The following is a 20,268-nucleotide window of genomic DNA, read 5'->3' on the forward strand; positions in this document are numbered from 1 at the left end:
AGCGCAGTATTGGGGTGGGAGTTACCCGATTTTCCAGGTGTTGTGTGTCTCAGTTCCCCTGGCTAGGAAAACGGATCCCCTTCCCCCTTGCGCTTCCAGGTGAGGCGATGCCTCGCCCTGCTTCAGCTCTCGCTGGTCAGGCTGCAGCAGCTGACCAGCACCGATTGTCCGGCACTCCCTAGTGAGATGACCCCAGTACCTCAGTTGAAAATGCAGAAATCACCGGTCTTCTGTGTCGCTCGCGCTGGGAGTTGGAGACTGGAGCTGTTCCTATTCGGCCATCTTGCTCCGCCCCCGTCATTCAATATTTGATATCAATGTTACATATCAAATTTACTGCATTAAGAATTTTAAAAATTATCTTTTCCTACAAAACCTTTTAAAAACAGACTTACACAGGTACTTTATGAACTGAAACACATGTAAATCCTTCTACGGAGTGACCATAAATATTCCAGGCACACTTTAATATCATAAATTACAAAATATTTGTTTAAAAAAGCAAACCAGAAAGGGAGAGTATAAAAATATGTAGACATCATTTTCTTCTTAAAGTGTCAACTTAGAAAAGTTAGCTAAAGAGGGAACTGTTTTTATCTGTGCCAAATATTAAAAATATTTATTTTAAAAAAGAACAACTTCACTTAGAGACTATTTAAAATGTTTGAAACTGATGAGGTCCAAATGAAACAGTAGTTTCTCATTATTCATGATCCTTTGTCCATTATTAGATTGTAAAATGATTGATGGTAGGAATGTTGTCCTGAATATGTTTATGTTTACTTCAGTGCCTTGCTCACAGTAAGCCCTCAAAATAAATACTTGATGTAAGTTGAGCTTAATGTATTTTTAGTATTTTTCTTTTGATGGTTTGAACTCAACTTCATCAAATCTAAGAAGATAAAAAGAATAGGCGCACTTTGTCACTTACTTTTTTATCTTTTCTATATTCTCATAAAATTATTAAAATACAAACTCATCAGGTTTCTTTCCTACTCTGAGTTTGTGAGATGGAGAAAGAGAAAGAGGCCAACCTCCAATTTTTATGTTATAAACTCCTGATACATATAAATTTGTTGAAATAATTGTGCAGTATTTCATAGCAGGAGAGAAAAATACAATCATATCTACAACAGAAAAAAAGAAAGAAAAATATCTTAGTCTAAATCACTCACAGGATAAAGTTTGAACTCCTTAGCTATTAATAGGTAGATAATGTCTTTAACCTAAAGCTTCATCTCCCCACCTCCACCCTCCACACACACACACACACACACACACACACACACACACACACACACATCTTTACTCTCCAGTGACATAGAACTATCATTTCTGAAGACACCTTGCTTTTTTCCCTCCAGCTTGATTTTTCGTTTGCACCATACTCAATGTAGGAAGCCCTGCCCTTCCTCTTGCTTCCAGTGAGGTTTCTCCAGGAACCAGCTCAAAACGCACCATTTCAGTTCAAGCAGAATTAGTGCTCTCTCCTTTATATGTCACAGTGCTGCACTACCCAACAGCTTCCCCTTTTAAATTGTGGTCAGAGCAAAAACAATGAGTCATGCTGTAGTTATATTTTTTCCTTTCTCTCTCTCTCTTTTCCCTCCTCTTCTCTCCTGCCTGTGTCTGATGTTAGAAGGCATTCCATAAATGCTTGTTGAGTCAGTAAAGTAATGAATAATTTAACAAATTAAAATCCTTTCTAGGGTACCAGTACTCATGTCTAGTGAATCAATATTATTAAGGTGGTTAATAGAGTAAAGGTCGTTCATACTGAGAAGCAGTGTGGTACATTGGATGACACTCCAGCTTTGAAATGAGACGGATCAGAGTTTGTATTTAGAATCTATCAATTCCTAGCAGTGTGACCTCTGGCAAGTAACCTCACTTCAGTGGACTACAATCATTTGATTTGTATAATGGGGCTAACAATATCTACTTTGCAGACAGTTGAAAAGACCTAAATGGCCCAACACAATATCCGACAAAAAGCAGGTGCTCACTAAATGGAAATTTTTATTAGTCTCATCAGCTGGTATGTTTCAGTTTAGTATATTGGTTGCCATCACAGAACTTAGCATTTGGCTATCTATACTAGCTGTGTAATGCCTGCTAATTTTTTTGTTCTTGACTGCATTTAAACCTCTCATGTTATACTTTAAACACTGTCCACAGTACCTAACTGAATGGTAGCCACAGACTTGATTTTTAACTGTTGGGTTAGAATTGTGGATCACGGTGAAAAGAGAGCAAAGGATTTGAAAACAATAGGTATGGATACATTGAGCTTTGTTAAGTAACTTTCCTTTCTCTGGTCCTCAGCTCATTAATCTGTAAAATTAAGACGCGTGCTTATTGAATCTTTTTCAACATACAGCATCTGTGATTCTGTGATTAGATAATTATTCCTGTTTGTGAAATAAAGAATTGTACTCTAATTAAATAAGCCTCTGTAGCCAGATAGAAAAATGTAGGGTCCAGGTAGGTTGACCAGCCATCTCAGTTTGCCTAGTACAGTCCCAGTTTTGGTGCAGAAAGCATTATGTCCCATGACTCCTCTCAGTCTCAGGGAAACCAAACACAGTTGATCTTCCTAGGTCCAGGGTAATTTGACCAATAAGAGGCATTTTTTCTTTATGGTTGCTTAAAGTTTTTTTTTCTCTCTTTAATTCCACATTGACAAATAGTGTTTGGTTTTAGGAATAAAGATGAGCAACTGAGTAGGAGAAAATGCAAGAAGAGCCTACATAAAGTGTACAAATAAGCCCCTTTCTCTGATAATTAAATGTCATAGAATCAGGAACTATGTCAAACCTTTTATGTATAAGACACTGTGTTACACTTAGCTGTCCAGGGTAGTGATGTAGATCGTTCTGTTCCTTCACCTAAGCTAAGTGGGTGGAAGGGTGGGGGGAATACAAGACATGTACCTAGAGAAAGATCCTCCACATATCACAAAGCAATTACAGCGCTGAAGTACATTTGACTGTTCAGGAAAGGAAGGGAAGGCCAGTGAGGACTAGAAGAGGTGGAATTTAAGGCTGCAAAGGATTTGGATGGGTTATGGAAGTGTTAGGTTAGAAAATCCAAGGGGTGATGCTGCTATGTAATGTACAGGTCTTGTAGATAACTGTTCTGGACCACCAACTCTCATTAAAAACACTTTGGAATCTGAAAGATGTCTGAGACATTAGATATACAAAAGAAAAATTTCCAAGATATGATAAAGGAAGTTTGGTGGGTGATGACAGGGTTAGCAGTAGAATAAAGGAACCAGGGAAATGGAAGTGCTAGCAAAGCATAGGAAATGGAACTATTAGCCAAACTCTTTAGAAGTTTTGTTTTGAGTTTTCCCCTCATTTTAGGGTAAAACGTAAGGGACCCACTTAGGTCTCTGCTGCCATAATTTTGTTTGGCCCTTACCACTGCATTAGGGAGGTTGGCATGCTGTAGGGAATAGGGCAAAGGCTTTGGAAGCCAAACAGGTCTTCATCACTTACTAGCTGTGTGGCTTTGGGCAAGTGAATTAGCCTTGCTTGGATTCTGTTTGCTCATTGCCAAAACAGGAGCAAACTGCTTCACTGGATTGTTCTGAGGAGTGATGAGATGATCAATGTGTGTTAAATGCCTGACATTGTAGCTGAACATATTAGTGGCCCAATGAATGGTAAGCCCCTCCCCATTACCTTCTAGGGTTATAATCATTTATTTTATGTTTTGTCTACATTTGTCTAAATAAGGGAAAGAGTCCACTTTTAGCAACCTCAGTGCAAGAGGCTCCCAAGGGAAAGTTGAAAACACAGAGGAAAAGCATTAGGTTCTTCTTAGACCACTCCTCACACCTCACCTGGAGCTTCTACCTCTTCCATCCCGTGGACTCCGGTGTGTGTGTGTGTGTGTGTGTGTGTGTGTGTGTTTATGTGTGTGTGATATGTGTGTGTTTAAGTCAAGGCAGTAGTCCCTCTCAGGCATGCAAGGACATAAGTTCCTTTCCTTGGCTTGGCTCTCCATGTGTGTCATGCAAGTAGCATGGTTAAGCAGTGCATGTATGTATAGGAGAGGAACAGTTGGCCACTAACACTCTTCATGGATTAAAAGCTGATTCCTTCCACCTTTCTGTGCATTGGCAAGAGCACATTAATCTGTAGTTCTAGGAAAATTTGCCTGCTGCAGGGAAAAGAATTTGTTACTTTACTGGAAGGGCTGGGTCACTGAAGTGGTCTCATTACCTGCTCCAATGCACTTCTTTGTTTGATTAACTTGTGAAGTCCAAGACATTTGCCTTCAAAGCTGTTCAATGTCTTTGTCAGCGCTCTTTTATTTTGTAGAAATTTCCCCTCTCGTAACTCCTCTCTTCAGCACCCCGATCCTCCTCTAAACCCTCTTCAACCTCCTCCTAATCTCCCCCAAACCCTCTTCTCAATCTTACCTCTACCTTTCCCATAATCCATCCATACCTCACTCACTTTCAGCCCTAACCATTCCCTACTCTCACTTTCAGCCCTAACCATTTCCTATTCTCTCCATCTTACCCTCTACATCATTTCTCCATCATCTGCAGACCTGTCACTATACCTGGAATGTTTAGGAGGCTCCCTAAACTTTGAACATTTTCCATTTCCCTCTCTCCCTCCCAATTTACTAGTTTGTTATCTCTTCTTCTAGCTAAGCCAAGAAATAATTCAAACACAAGTAGAAATTGCTAATATTTATTGATTCTTTAAAAATATCACTTACAAACTTATTTTCTTTGTGTAAAAGATGTTGCGATTTTGTGATATAGAAAATATTGATAAGAAAAAAATCAAGTCAGTTTAACAGCTACGCTTTTTCATTATTAGTTTCTAATATCTATTCTCGTGAGTATTGTTAGTATAAATTGTAATTTAAACAGTTCCACAGAATGCAGGGTTCTGAGATAGAGGCATGCAGAGTTAGTGAAAAAATAAAGCAGCTCAAAGTCATCAGGTTCGGTCTATCATCTAAGAGGCAGAGTCATTGTACAGGTAGCCTTAGTACACAGCAAGAGGTTCAGTAGAATATTCAGGGAGCAGTAAATGCTGATGACAGCTGAGGTAACAGAAGACAGGGTGCCAGGAACAGTCACTAGGACGCAGGATCTACCCAGCAATTATTTCATCACGATTTCTTCTATTCCACCTGTGCCTGAAGCAATTGTAGCAACGCATAGGAATGTAGCAATTGTAGCAATTGTAGCAAAGCAAAGCAATAACGTGATGGAAAGGACACAATGCGGGTACTCCATTCTATGTTTGGGTCATGTGTCTCAAACCAGTGGATTCCAAGAATCAGAGGATATTTTGCTGCATGAATAATGTCAAACTGGAGCTCTACTACATGGTTTCCAATTTTAACTTTGACAGGTGATGTTTCCTTATTTATGGGCGCATTAATAAGTGGATGGCCGTCGACAGTTTCCAGCATCAGAGGGAAGATATTACTGCGATGGGCAGCTTCTCTCAAAGAACCACAGTATGATCAATGCTGTTTCTATAGGAGCCTGAATCTACCATCGCTTGCTCAAAGAATTGTTGTCTTCCTTTCAGAGCTCAGTCGGATTTCAACAGTAAGCCATAGTGTATGAGACATGGATATTGGAAGAGAGGGGGATGCATATTTGTAGATTGGCCCGCCTGGGGTCCCCCTTACTGGCAGGCCTCAATGTTTCCTGCCTGCAGGGCTTGATGAGACTTGACAGGGCAATCTCTGGCAAAATGACTAGGATAACCACAGTAGAGGCATAAGTGGCCTTTGCGCCAACAGGCCCATTCAGCTTCACTGTTGTGTGGACAGTTCATTGCAGCTTGCATAGGTTGGTTTTCATCTGGTGGACTTGCATAGGTTGGTTTTCATCTGGTGGACTCTCAGGCCCATCTCCCTCTGCAGAGGAGCTTTTCCCTAATGGATTGGGATCAAGCTTCTCTTCTAAGCTGATGCACTGAGTGATGAGATCAGATAGGTTGGTGGCTGGGCTTGTGTGAAACAGTTAATCTCGTATAGAACTGGCAAACCCTTCTTGAAATTGAATGCAGAGAGTGTTTTCATCCCAGTTCAGCTCTTGAGCAACGAGGTGGAAGTGGGTTGTTACATGACCTTTCCCTTGGCAGAGTTGACAGATACACTGGTTGGCATCTTCCATGTTTTCGGGATTATCAAAAGTATCCTGGAGCACATGTATGAAACTTTCACATTGACCTGGTAAGGGGCTTTGGATATCCAGTAAGAGCTGGAACCACCATCCTGCCTTATCTGAGAAGCAATTGCCAACAAAGCTCACCAGAGCTGCCTCAGTGGTACACAGGTGCCCTTTGACTCTCATGTAACTCTTCAGTTGAACCAGGAACTCGGGAAGCTTCTGGGAATCTCCATTGAAAGTTAAAGGGTATTCCAGGGGGAAAGCTGTAGCCTCTAACCCAATAGGGGCCTGTGGAAACTCTGGAGCTGCCAATGTCTCCACAACTATTAGACTCTCCAGGGACTCCTGGGTTGCTGAGAGTTCTAGGAATTCCTGGGCATTTGAAGGCTCCAGAAGATCTTGGGGAGGTGGAAGCTCAAGGAACTCTAGCTGTGCTGCAGTCTCCTGGCATTTTGTTGCCTCCTGGGGCTTCTCAATATTTGGGGGATCCTGGGGTTCTGAATTCTCGGGCTCTTGGGCTGATGTGGAATCCTGGGTGTCTGCAGACCCCTGGCCCTCCAAGACTGCTGGGATCTCATGGGTCATTGAAGGTTTCTTGGACTCCTGAGTTGCGGGAGGCTCCAGGGACTCTGGGGATGCTGGGGCCTCCTGGAGCTCCCAGGCTGCTGGGGGTTCCCAGGATGGAAGCTCCTGTGACTCTGGTGGCTTCTGGGGCTCCTTGAACTCTGGGGTCTTTTGGGACTCCCAGGCTGCTGGGGGATTCGTGTGCTCTGGGAGCTTCTGGGGCTCCTTGGCCTCTGAGGACTTTCGGAGTAGATCATCCTCCTTAGCTGCTTGGGACTTCTGAAGCTCTGAGATCTAGGCCCGGAGGGTAGCATTTTCTTCCATCAGCCACTGCACTTGAGCCTGCAGAATTTCATTCTCCAATTTCAGAGCAATATAGGAGGCTGCTAAGTCCTCCACCATCTTTTGAGGAAATGGGCATGATTTGACAGTTTGCTACCAAGAGAGATTGGATGGGCGTTTGTGAGATCTTTCCTGAAAGCTGCTTACAGGCAGATGTCAGGCTCAGTGAGTTTTCCAAGGGATGGGGATTTGGGCCCCACCAAGGCTGATTATCAAGAGGTCACTGGGAGACTCCGGAGCTCAGCAAGAAGGAGCCTCCGGAGCTCAGTAAGGGGAAGTGTCATATACACTGCGAAGAGAGTGGGAGCTGAGGATCAGAAACTGTGGAAAGCACACATTCAACATAAATCAAAACAAAATCTGCCCAACAATGCTGGGTTTCTTTTACCATAGGCTTATGTTCATGATCTGGGGTATATATGCTGGATCTGACTCCATGACATTTTAAGAACAGCACTTATCCCAGACTGTGCATGTAATTTTGCATTTATCCTTTGAAACTTAACATTATATCAAAAGCAAATATTCCACATTATTTTCTGTTTTATATAGTCTTTAATTTTGAATATCTGCCTAATATTCCAATGTAACATTTGGAATTTAAAAGCTGCTTTCAGTGACTAAATCAAATGTTTGAGCAATGTGGGAATTTTAGGCTCTGCGGTGGGCCAACCCAAGAGATATTTTTGGGTGACTAGGGTGGTAGGAAGTAGGAGGGAGCTCTTTCTGACACCTCAGAAATCATACCACATAAGTAACCACACAAGACTAGCCTCAGGAGAAAACAAGCAAAAGTTGACTAAATATATATATATGCCCTCAGCAGACATATGCATATTATTTATAAAAATACCTCAAAATAGTTAAGAAAATAATCTTTATAAATGTACGTTACCATTCAGAGACTTAGTCCAGGAGCTTGGCTCTCTGTGTACCCATCGCTGAGGAGGGAAATGTGTAAATGGCTGTGGAGGCTTGCCTTTTCTGCACACACTGAACTCAAGCAAACACACCCACTCCCAGAACACATTCCAACTCTCCTCAGTAACATAGCTTTTTAAAGTGTGGAAGAGTTTTTTGACAGTACCTCACAGTTCAGAGCTGCAAGGAAAGTAGGATGCTGTGCTGATGTGAAGCAGCTTCATGTCCTCAGTCCTTGGTTACTTTAATGAATATTTGGCCAGGAAATTGGGAGTAATACTACTGCCCTTGTGAAAAGTTGCAAACATTTTTGAATGACCACAGTGGTTTGGGATGTGATTTTTTATGTCTGTCTCATGTAACCTACTCTTACTTTGTCCAAATTGGGCCATTTATTTACTTCTCACTCAGGGAACAGCCTGCAAACCCTCAGCCCCTTCCCTTGCTTACTACCTATTCAGTCCCTAGAGTTTTTCCTTGCAATGTTTTCTTGGAAAATTTACTATGGACAGATCTAGAAAAGGTGTAAAAGGGTACAAATGTCAGGGAGACCAACTGTGTTGGTGGGTACTTATAGCAGTCTTACAGAGTCCCTGGCTCTTTCTGAATGTCCTGGACCAAGGATCTCATGCTTCCCTGAACTGATCAGGTGCTCCAAGTAGCACTCAGGACATCCACTAAAGACTGGCCTCTTGGGAAGTGACCCTACTCAGAATCTCACTTTCTCTTCTCATGCCGGATCCCAGTTATGCCTTGGTTATGGGCTATGTGGCCATTTTAGGCAAGGCTTAGGGGCAACTATTTTTATCCAAGTGAAGAGTGGGGTTGAGGATTGCATGTGGCCATTTCAAATCACGCATCATGTCAACCATGGTCCCATGTCTCCTTTACAAATGGTCAGTTCTGCATTAGTCAGCATAATGGGATAAACCCTAGTGATGGAATAGGCCCAAAATATAGCAAATTGACAGACTGGACTACCTGAATCTGAATGCAGAAGCTTTGAAAGTAAAACAAAATCTTNGCAGAAGCTTTGAAAGTAAAAACAAAATCTTTTGCAAATCGAGTTTTTTCTTTCCTTACCTTCCAAATTTTTATTTTCCTAGAAAAACAACACATATAAAAATACCACCATCATCAGGGATGATATGTTCTATTTATGTGAAGTTTTCAGATAACTGAAGCCTTCCTGCCCTCCAAGAAGCCAAAACACACAGTTAACATTTATTTTATCCAGAAAGAGAAGAGAACTCCCAACACCTGAATTTGTAACGGGCTTAGTTAGGGAACAACTATTAATTGAAACTCTTTCCTAATGCTTAGCAATTTCTGTATCAATGAGTTTGAAGTTTCGATACTGGACATCAAGTTGAAATTTAATAAATAGTAGAAATATTTATAGCATATGTTATACCTCTTCATCCATTCTTAAGAAATGATTTTGCATATAATTTAATCCAGTTTTAATGGTCTGGATTCACACTTACACAAACCAGCTAGTTTACACTGTTGTAACACAGTGTTGCCCTCTGAAAGCTACTGAGAGGTACAAAGTTGTCTGTCTTCAAATTAAAAACTTCCAAATTGCTATGCTTCCCAACTTCTTATATTTTCTTTTCCTTTATATTTTTCTACTCTTTTACAATCAAGTTGTAACATAGCCCTTCATGTTATTACCTATATGCCTGTCTATACTTACTCTATACAAATTTGGCAAATTACTTCATCTTTCTTTTTTTTTAGTTTATGAAACTGGAAAATGAAACTATTAATATTATTTGACTTTATAGGGTTGTCAAACATTCAGTGAAATAATGTGTGAAAAAAGGCTTAGCACAGTGTCTGGCAGCTAATAACACCCAATAAAGGTTAATGATAATAATAATAATAAGCTGTAGCAGCAGTAATCTCATTTTAAGTTATTCTTTTTAATCACCTGCGAATTGGGAAACTGAATAGGTAAACATGCTAGTTGTATAGAGGCTGAGAAAGGGGTCTCATACAAAGAAATCTACAGTGCATCGATTTTACAGCATTGATTTTTTATAACTTGGGAACTTTTATCTTTTCTTCCTTGCTGGGTTATGGATGGTTTGGTTTACCAAATAGTACTCTAGAATCAGGACTGGAAGCACCTAAGCAGGAAGATTAGAAGATTAAGATTGTAATTGTGAAGCAGCCAAGATAGATGTTTAAAAAGTTCATGGACTAAAGCACTGAAAAGTGCCTTACCTACAGGAATATTTATTCAGTATATAAACACAGAAACCTTTCTTTCCCCAACCCCCTACACTAAAGAGCGAAGACCAAATTCACCATCCTTAAGTACAAGTTCAAACTGCCTAAACATAGAGAATTATTATTTTCTGGGTGGAAAAGGGAGCTACACAGACTTTTGTCCAAATGTCTAAAATGGTTTTAGTATCCTGAATTAGTCAAGTGAGAATAGGAAAGTAAGAATAAGAAAGTAATCACATCCAAATTTTCATCATGTTTCCCTACATTTTAATTCTTCTTCATACATTCACAACATTATGGAATGTATGGATCCCTTAGAACGGTCATGAAAATATTTTAAGTAAATGAGGTTTTGTTAACTGTGCAAATGAATATTTCAAGGAGAAAAGAGACAAATATGCTCATTTAACAGATATAAAAAGACTACACACTAAAAGGAAATATTCAGGCTCAGTTATGTTAATAAGCTACATATGTTGATTGTCAACTTAGGGAGAAAAGGAAAGAAAAGGTTGAATGAAATGTAGTTCTACTTTGTACATTCCAGTGGCTCATACTTTTCTTTTGTCTGCAAATACACAAACTAAACGTTTTAGGTCTCTGCCAGGGTCTTCCTTCCCTAAGCTGGCTGGGCTGCATCTTTAAGCAACTCCAGCTTCTGTGCCTCCCTTTTCCCACCCTGAAAAAGAGTCAATGGGACAGTTTACCCTACAGGTCTCTGGCACAAGGCCCAGCCACCCCTTGGGGGCAGTCCCATCCTGGTGTGTGTTTCATTTAACATATTATTCCTATAGTTACATTATAGCTCGCAACACTTTCTGCAACACTTTCTTAAATTTAACCCATAATGTGATTAGTACTGATTGAAACTTTTCATTGTCAACAACACCGAATAATATAGCACTGGGGCAGCAGGAGTTCCCAATTCCTCTGGAAGTTAGAAGGCTGATCAAAAATTCTCTTTACTCATAAGACCGGGACCCAGAGGACTTAGTAATGGTTTGGAAACAGAGTCTATCCCACACAAGAGTCAAAATTTGTCACTCATCTCCCTTTTTGGAATTTACAACCTTCTCATTTTATTTCTTATTCCATACTTAGGAGGGTCTTCTCGTTGATCAACTGTCACATTGGGAAAGTAAAGCCCTACTGAAATACTAACTTGTAAGGCTTTAAAAAATCTTTCTTGGGGGTGTTTGCATTTTCATAGGATGTTTTGAAAGACTGCAATCCATTCAAGACTATTCTGTTAGGAGAGATACCCTTGCTCAGATACATCATTTTGGTGTCCTTCAGATTACACCTTGTCAGTGGCCTTATATTTGATTTCCTTATAAAGTTGACCCAACATGGTCCCTAATGTTAGCAGCAGATATGTTTAATGATTTTAATGCTCTGATTTCACTAAATCCTTGTGAAGGCACCAGGGTGCCTTAGTTTCCTCACCAAGGCTGAGGAAACTATCATCACAGCCTAACAAAGGAATGGGGGACTTTTCTATAACCCCACTTCTAGGGATGCACTTATTGTAGAGATCTGTCCTTCTCCTCTACTTCCTGGACCTCTCCTCTCCAGAGTCTACCAATGCTGGCTCACCGAGAAGTCAGACTAAGTTTAAGCTGATGGTACCAGCAAAGCAGGAGAGATGGGGAAAGACAGGATGGAGGGAGAAGGGGGGAGATGAGGGGCTAAAGACAGACAGAAGGAGAAAGGGAGAGAGAAAAAGAGAGGGAGGGATATGGGGAGAAAGAGGGGATAGGGGAGAAGGCAAGGAGAAGGAAAGATAATATCAGGAAATCTAGAAAGAAGCTTAAAACCTCAGCATATGTACATTTTGATCAGTGAAAGATAAAATTTAATTTTATAGTTTAGCATTTTAAAAATTAGATAAAATTATGAGGCATTATCTTTTAAGTGCTTAAGCTTACCTCTACAGGTCCATAGTGGATGACATGGTCTTTAAAGGTTTGCAGACTACTGAAGGAGTAATGATAGAGCCTCAGTGGGACTGAAGAGGATGGTAAGAGTGTAGAAGTGGAAGATGCAGGAGTGAATGGGGTGCTGAAGAGAAAGAACACCAAAATTGATCATTTTTTCTGTGTGGTACAAATAAGATATTAGTTGCTAAAGTGCTTTAAAAATGTGCTAATGGAAAGGGCTCAGGCTTTGAAGTAAGGCAGGACTAGTTTCAGTTCCCACCTCTGCTATTTGCTAGCTGTATGGTCTTGTCCAAGTTGCTTAAATTCTCTGAAACTCATTTTCCTCACTTGAAAAATAGGAGATAACAATGGGTAATTACTGAGTTACTGTGAGGGTTAGAAATAATGTTAGTATTTAATAATAGGCTTTTTTTTGAGTTGTAGTTTATGATAAAAGTCATATTGACAGTGGAAAGAATTGTCATTGATTTTCATATGTCAGCTTATCTAGTGCATTCAAGCAAAACTCTTCTCAATTTTTTACATATAAACTCAACATAATATGATTGCTCCAATATATAGATGCTCCTCACCTTATGACTTATAATAGGGTTATGTCCTGGTAAAGCCATTGTAAGTTGAAAATATCATAAGTTGAAAATGCATTTAACATACCTAATCTACTGCACAGCATAATTTTGCCTAGCCTACCTCAAATGTGCTCATAACACTTACATTAGTTTACAGTTGGGCAAAATCATCTAATACAAAGCCTGTTTTATAACAAAGTGTTGAATATCTCATGTAATTTATTGAATATTGCACTGACAGTGAAAAGCAGAATGATTGTGAGTATAGGAAGTATGGTTTCTACTGAATGCATATTGCTTTTGTACCATTGTAAAGTCAAAAAATCGTATGTTGAACCATCATGAATCAGAGACTGTCTGTATTTTGCTTTCCATAATGTCAGTCTACATTTATTCCTTCTCACCTTCTTTCCTCAAATATTTATTGAGCATTTGGGTGGGCATGTGATGTATGTGCTTGTGATGCATATGCTGAGTGAGGAATACAAAGATGAATCCACTCGGAGCTTTTTCTCAAGGAGTTTACAGGCCAGAGGAACACGAAAAATATGTACTTTTCTATTAATATGCAAAAATCTCTCAGTGCTAAATGTCATTTGAGAGATAAAGATAAAGTCCTCCAAGGGTGGAAAACTTGTGGATGTGGTGGGGTGTGGTAGAGAGGAGTGACAGGTGAAATTTTGGAAAGCTGAATAGAAGAGGTGGCTTTTGAGTTGAGCTTTTGAATTTGAATTTGAAAGAAGGGTAAGATTTGATCATCCCAGTATGAGGGTGAATTTAGAATGGATGAAGAAAAAAAAGCATATCTGCTGCTGTAAAGATACCTGAAAATGTGGAAGCAACTTTGGAACTGCGTAGCAGACAGAGGTTGGAATAGTTTGGAAGGCTCAGAAGAAGATAGGAAAACGTGGGAATGTTTGGAACTTCCTAGAGACTTGGAGGGCTCAGAAGACAGGAAGATTTGGGAAAGTTTGGAACTTCCTAGAGACTTGTTGAATGGCTTTGACCAAAATGCTGATAGTGATATGGACACTAAAGTCCAGGCTATGGTGGTCTTAGATGGAGATGAGGAACTTGTTGGGAACTAAAGGTGATGCTTGTTATGTTTTAGCAAACAAACCGGTGGAATTTTGCCCCTGCCCTAGAGATCTGTGAAACTTTGAACTTGAGAGAGATAATTTAGGGTGTCTGGTAGAAGAAATTTCTAAGCGGCAAAGCATTCAAGAGGAAGTAGAGCATAAAAGTTTGGAAAATTTGCAGCCTGGTGATGCAATAGAAAAGAAAAACCAATTTTTCTGGGAAGAAATTCAAGCCTGCTGCATAAATTTGCATAAGTAACAAGGAGCTGAATGTTAATCACCAAGACAATAGGGAAAATATCTCCAGGACATATTAGAGGCCTTTGCTACAGGCCCTCCTATCACAGACCTCAAGGCCTAGGAGGAAAACATGGTTTTGTGGGCTGGGTCAGGGCCCCTCTGTTGTATGCAGCCTAGGGATCTGGTAACCTGCTTCCCAGCTTCTCCAGCCCTGGCTAAAAGGGGCCAAGGTATAGCTCAGGCTGTGGCTTTGGGAGGTGAAAGCCCCAATCTTGGCAGCTTCCACATGACATTGAGCCTGTGGATACAGAGAAGTCAAGAATATAGGTTTTGGAACCTCTGCTTAGATTTCAGAGGATGTATGGAAACACGTGAATGTCCAGGCAAAAGTTTGCTGTAGCGGTAGAGCCCTCACGAAGAACCTCTGCTAAGGCAATGCAGAAAGGAAATGAGGGATGGAAACCCCCACAAGGTCTCCACTGGGGGACTGCCTAGTGGAGCTGGGAGAAGAGGTCCACCATCCCTTAGACCACACAATGGTAGATCCACCAACAGTTTTCATGGTGCACCTGGAAAAGTCACAGACACTCAACACCAAGCCATGAAAGCAACCAGGAGGGGAGCTGTGCCATGCAAAGTTACAGGGGTGGAGCTACCCATGGCTGTGGGAGCCCACCTCTTGCATCAGTGTGCCCTGGATGTGAAACATGGAGTTGAAGGAGATCATTTTGGAACTTTATGGTTTAATGACTGCCCTATTGGATTTCAGACTTGTATGGGGCCTCTAGTCCCTTTGTTTTGGCCAATTTCCCACATTTGGAACAGGTATATCTACCCGATGCCTGTACCCTCACTGTATCTAGAAGGTAGCTAACTTGCCTTTGATTTTATGGGTTCACAGGTGGAAGGAACTTGCCTTGTCTGAGATGAGACTTTGGACTACAGACTTTTGTGTTAATACTGAAATGAGTAAAGACTTTGGGGGACTGTTGGGAAGGCATGATTGGTTTTGAAATGTGAGGACATGAGATTTGAGAGGGGCTGGGGTGGAATGATATAGTTTGGCTGTGTCCACGCCCAAATCTTATTTTGAATTTTAGCTCCCATAATTCCCACATGTTGTGGGATGGACCCGGTCAGAGATAATTGAATCGTGGGGATGGGTCTTTCCAGTGCTGTTCTCATGATAGTGAATAAGTCTCATGAGATCTGATGGTTTTATAATGGGGAGTTCCCCTACACAAGTTCTCTCTTGTCTGCCACCATGTAAGATGTGACTTTGCTCCTTCTTGCTTTCTGCCATGATTGTGCGGCCTCTCCAGCCATGTGGAACTGTGAGTCAACTAAACCTCTTTTCTTTATAAATTATCCAGTCTCTGGTATGTCTTTATTAGCAGCATGAGAACAGACTAATACAATCTCCAATGAAACAAATTATGAGAACAAAAGTACAGAGGTTAGGAACTTCAGCTTGTAAATAGAAGAAGCAACAGTTCAGTTTGGATAAAACCTAGGGTATGTGAAGGAAATGTGCAAGTTCATAGACATAAAATGTAATACAGAGCTCCTCAAAGAGAAAATTGAGTTTTAGCAGAAAGATGACAATTAAAAGCAAATATTTTATATGTAAATGGTCAAGAAATATGTGACTCTGGCAATTTCTAACTGCTCTAAATATTTTATTAATTTACTAAGATCCTGGCATCCATTAGTACTCCCTCACACCCAGGAATACCTAGTAGACTTTTAATATGATCTATCAGGTGATCTTCTGTTTTAATGTTTCCAAGAGCTTTTCAATGTATGTTTTCTTAACACTGTAATCCTGACTGTGATTTCCCTCATGTTCAGAATGATTAAATTTTCCTTCACCTTTGAGTCAGGTATTAAACAGGCATGGCTGTCTCATGCTAACCCCAGCATGGACCTCTTGGTTTAGCTATTTTATCTCAATCACTTCCTGTAGGAGAATATTTACATAACCAAATTCCACTTCCCCATTTCCTTCCACTCCATTTCTGTAGTTATTTTGTTCTTGTCACTATGCTATTTGATGTTTTAGCAGAGCTGGATTATCTAAAACTGCATTCTTTGTGTGTACCCCTGACAGAAAGACAGGCCACTTCTTAGTCTCTGATTATTTCTTGGCTGAAAGACTGAAGCAGAAAATATCATTAGTGAGTAGTCACATCAGATTCCTGGGACATTTGTATGTTCTTTATGGATGCCAGCAGAGTTGACTCTATCAGCATGTGCAAATGGGAAGGATTACACTGATGAATTATTTGTCAAAAACTGAAAAGGCATTTTGGTTTTCTAAATTTTTAGAGAGAACTTGGTGATTTCTTTTTTCCAGTTCTCTTTAAGCAGGCTAGGCAGTACTTACGGGCACTTTTTGCTTTCAGCATTTGTATAACCCAGGTATAATGCAATGGAGTCACTGTGCTACATCAGGGCAACAGCAGTAGATAACAGCATAAAAAATAAAGATTGTGATTTTAAAAGAACTACTTAGATACGTTTCTGGCAAGTTTCACCAGAAACTGTTAATCCTGGTGACTCTGGGTAGTGGAGATTGAAGAGACTTTTAGTTTTATTTACATTTTCTGCAGCAGTTGAATTATTTTAAAATAAAAGTACACATTTCTTTTAGGGAAAATAGGAGGCTTACTATCTGGCTGTGGCCATCGTGTGCAGGTTTATTTATTTGGTTCCCCATCTCTCTACGAATGCAGCCTATCTTCCTTCTGGCTAATGCCTTCCCTTCACTTTTAACATATACCATATCTCCTAGTCTCGTCTCAGTCTTTACATTGTCCCCATCCACATGTCACATCTCACCTATCTTTTTCTTTTTCTTCTTATATAAAGTTACATTACCTTTATATCACTAGAAGATCTACCTCTTTATTTTGAACTTGCTTTATATCTCTATATTTCCTGATCCTTTACCTTTTATCACATAACCCTTATATAAGCCTTAATTAGGACAATAGAATTGTTCCGATTTAAATTATGTTGTTTTAGCATTCATTTAATTCTGTTTATATATAATATAATCTTTTTAATCTTAAATTGGAATTGCCCAGAATACTTAATATCAATTAACAATCTTAGATCCTAAATTATGACGAGTTGTTCCATTACATTTTCCTGATTAATTTAGTAATTTAGCTAGATGATTTACAAAAAAATATCAGAATCTACAAAGAACTCAAACAAATTTATAAGAAAAAAACAAACAACCCCATCAAAAAGTGGGCAAAGGATATGAACAGACATTTCACCCTACCTTTTTTACATGGCTATGCGCTCTGACTGGCTTTCGATCTTTAGAAATTTGATCCTTTTTTCTAGGCCTGCCACAGAAGCTGTATCTTCCAAGCAACCTTATGAGAGTTTTTTAGCCCACCACTCCCCCTCTATCTGTTCTGTGCTAACGTTGCAAATGCAGCCACATTGATTGTATTTCTCAGTTATATCTAATTGTTTCCTGTATTAATATTTTCTGACTAGTTACAGGAGCCAAATTCTTGTTCTGCGAAAGCCTAGCTGTGTGATTCTGGGCATGTAGCAATCTCGCTGGGTGTGTTTCCTCATCTAGGAAATGAGGGGTGTTGGGAGATCTCCTAAGTGCATTCTATTTCTAACAAACTAGGATTTTCATATTTGTGAAAGAGACTTCAAAAATTCCAAAGCACTATACAGTAAAATTTGTATTAGAATTATACTTTTCTATTTCCTGCAGCTCTTACGTTACCATGTAAAATACCTGTATCTCTGACAAACTGTTTGTACAAAGTGTCTTAAGATTTAATAATAATTCTTTTTGGTTTGAGCTAAAGTCCAACTTTCCACAAAAGGAAGTATATGTTTCACATATTAGGGACACAGATTTGAACATGTTTCTTCTATTGACAGCTTTGCCTTTCATTTTTGAGCTAACAATCACTTGAATGCATTTTGATTAATGTAGAATTTGCATTAATGATCAATTTAAATGTTCTTTTTACACCAAGCCTGACAATTTAGAAATGTCCTAGTATCATATATTGGCAATCTTTCCTGAAGAAATTATGGCCTCAGAAATGACAGATAATATTACTGTCCCCATGCATTATCTATGGGAATAACAACATCATCATCATCAACAACAAAGCTAACACTTCCATAGCACTTGCTTTGCACTAGGTACTATTCTAAGCTCTTACATATATTAATTCATTCAGTTCTCTCAACAACACCGTAAAGTAAGCATTTCCCCTTCCATTTCATGGATGAAATAAACAAAGCCAGAAAGGCTAAATAATGTGCCAAGAGGTCATACAGCTGGTAAATTGCAGTGATGGGACTTCATCTCAGGAAATCTGTCTTCATATTCATATTCTCTGCTCTAAGCTATTAAGCTAAACTGCTTTCAACTCTGCTCTCAAATTTCCTATCTAAAAGTAGGAAGACTAAATTAGTCAGAGATTGCAAAATGATCACCCATGGGCTCAATGTGGCCTACAGATATGTTTTGATTTGTCTGTACTTATCTTAAAGTTGAATAAAAATCAGGGATTCCACAAAACAATCCATATTTACAATTTGGGAAATCTGGCCATACTATGCCCACGTTCCCACATGACAAGAGCCAACAGGAACTTAGTATATACTGGTTGCTTCCTTTAGCTGGGGAAAAACTCTAGTTTTCTATGGTTCTACCACTCCCTAGTTGCATTGAAACTACCTGCTTTACTGTTTTGCTTTCTCTACCTGGTTCCTTGTATACATTTGAGCCGGAGCTCTAATATCCCTGATATACAATCTTTACAGTCTCTTTTAGCTTGAACATTTAATGTTTCCATGTGTAGTAAAAACTTACTGTAGTTGCTACATATGCATAATCGCACAGATGACCCTTTAAGACATAATGTCAAATGAAAGCAGCCAGAAACAAAAGAGTAAATGTTACCATTTATATGAAGTTCAAGAACAGCCAAAGCCTGACAAAACAAGCAATGGAGAAAGGACTCTGTATTTAACAAACAGTGCTGGGATAACTGGCTAACAATATTCAGAAAACTGAAGTCAGAACCTTATATTTCAGCATATACAAAAATTAACTCAAAATAGATCAAATATTTAAATGTATAACCTCCAACTATAAAAATTCTAGAAGACAATTTAGTAAAACTCTTCTTGATGTTGGCCTTGGCAAATAATTTTTGGCTAAGTAACGAAAAGCAATTGCAACAAAAACAAAGACAGACAAGCAGAACCTAATTAAACTAAGGAGCTTCTTCAAACCAAGTAAATTATCAGCAGAATAAACAGAGAACCTAGAGAATTGGAGAAAATATTCACAAACTATGCATCTGACAAAGGCATATCAGAAATCTATAGGGAACTTAAGCAAATCAAGCAGCACAAAACAAATAACCCCATTAAAAACAGGCAAAGGACATGAACACAAGCTTCTCACAAGAAGACATACAAGTGACCTACACACATATGAAAAAATGTTCAGCATCACTGACCATAAGAGAAATGTAAATAAAAACCACAATGAGATACCATCTCACACCTGGCAGAATGGTTATTATTAAAAAGTCAAAAAACAACAGATGCTAGCAAGACTGTGGAGAAAAGGAAATACTTATATACAATTGATGGGAATGTAAATTAGTCCAGCCACTGTGGAAAACAGTTTGACAATTTCTTAAATATTTAAAACAGAGCTACCATTTGACCTAGCAGTCTCATTACTGGGTGTACCCAAAGGAAAATAGGTCATTATACTAAAAAGACACATGGACTTGTATGTTCATTGCTGTGCTATTCACAATAGCAGAGACATGTAACCAACCCGGTGCCCATCAATGGTAGATTGGATAAGGAAAATGCTGTACATATACACCATGGAATACTATGCAGCCATAAAAAGAATGGAATTCTGTCCTTTATGGTAATATGGATGGAGCTAGCTGGAGTCCATAATCCTAAGTAAATTAAGGCAGTAGCAGAAAACCAAATACCTCATGTTCTCACTTATAAGTAGGAGTTAAACATTGAGCACACATAATCATAGAAATGGGAACAATACACACTGTAGACTAATAGAGGGTAGAGGACAAGAAAGGTGGGAGGTGTGGGTTGAAAAACTACCTGTTGGGTATATGATCGCTATTTGGGTGATGGGATCCATACTCCAAACTTCAACATCACGTATT

At 39.4% G+C, this 20,268-nt stretch overlaps 1 protein-coding gene across 1 annotated transcript; it reads right to left on the minus strand.

Annotated features, from left to right (window-relative positions):
* Positions 1–5,669: 5,669 nt before the first annotated feature.
* RTL3 (retrotransposon Gag like 3) lies at positions 5,670–7,126 on the minus strand. The gene is given in 2 exon segments (XM_017861831.1): positions 5,670–5,858; positions 5,861–7,126. Coding segments are annotated over 2 exon segments (1,455 nt in total).
* Positions 7,127–20,268: the final 13,142 nt, after the last annotated feature.

Source organism: Rhinopithecus bieti, unplaced genomic scaffold, assembly GCF_001698545.2.
Source record: "Rhinopithecus bieti isolate Rb0 unplaced genomic scaffold, ASM169854v2 scaffold_62918, whole genome shotgun sequence".
Classification (NCBI taxonomy): domain Eukaryota; kingdom Metazoa; phylum Chordata; class Mammalia; order Primates; family Cercopithecidae; genus Rhinopithecus; species Rhinopithecus bieti.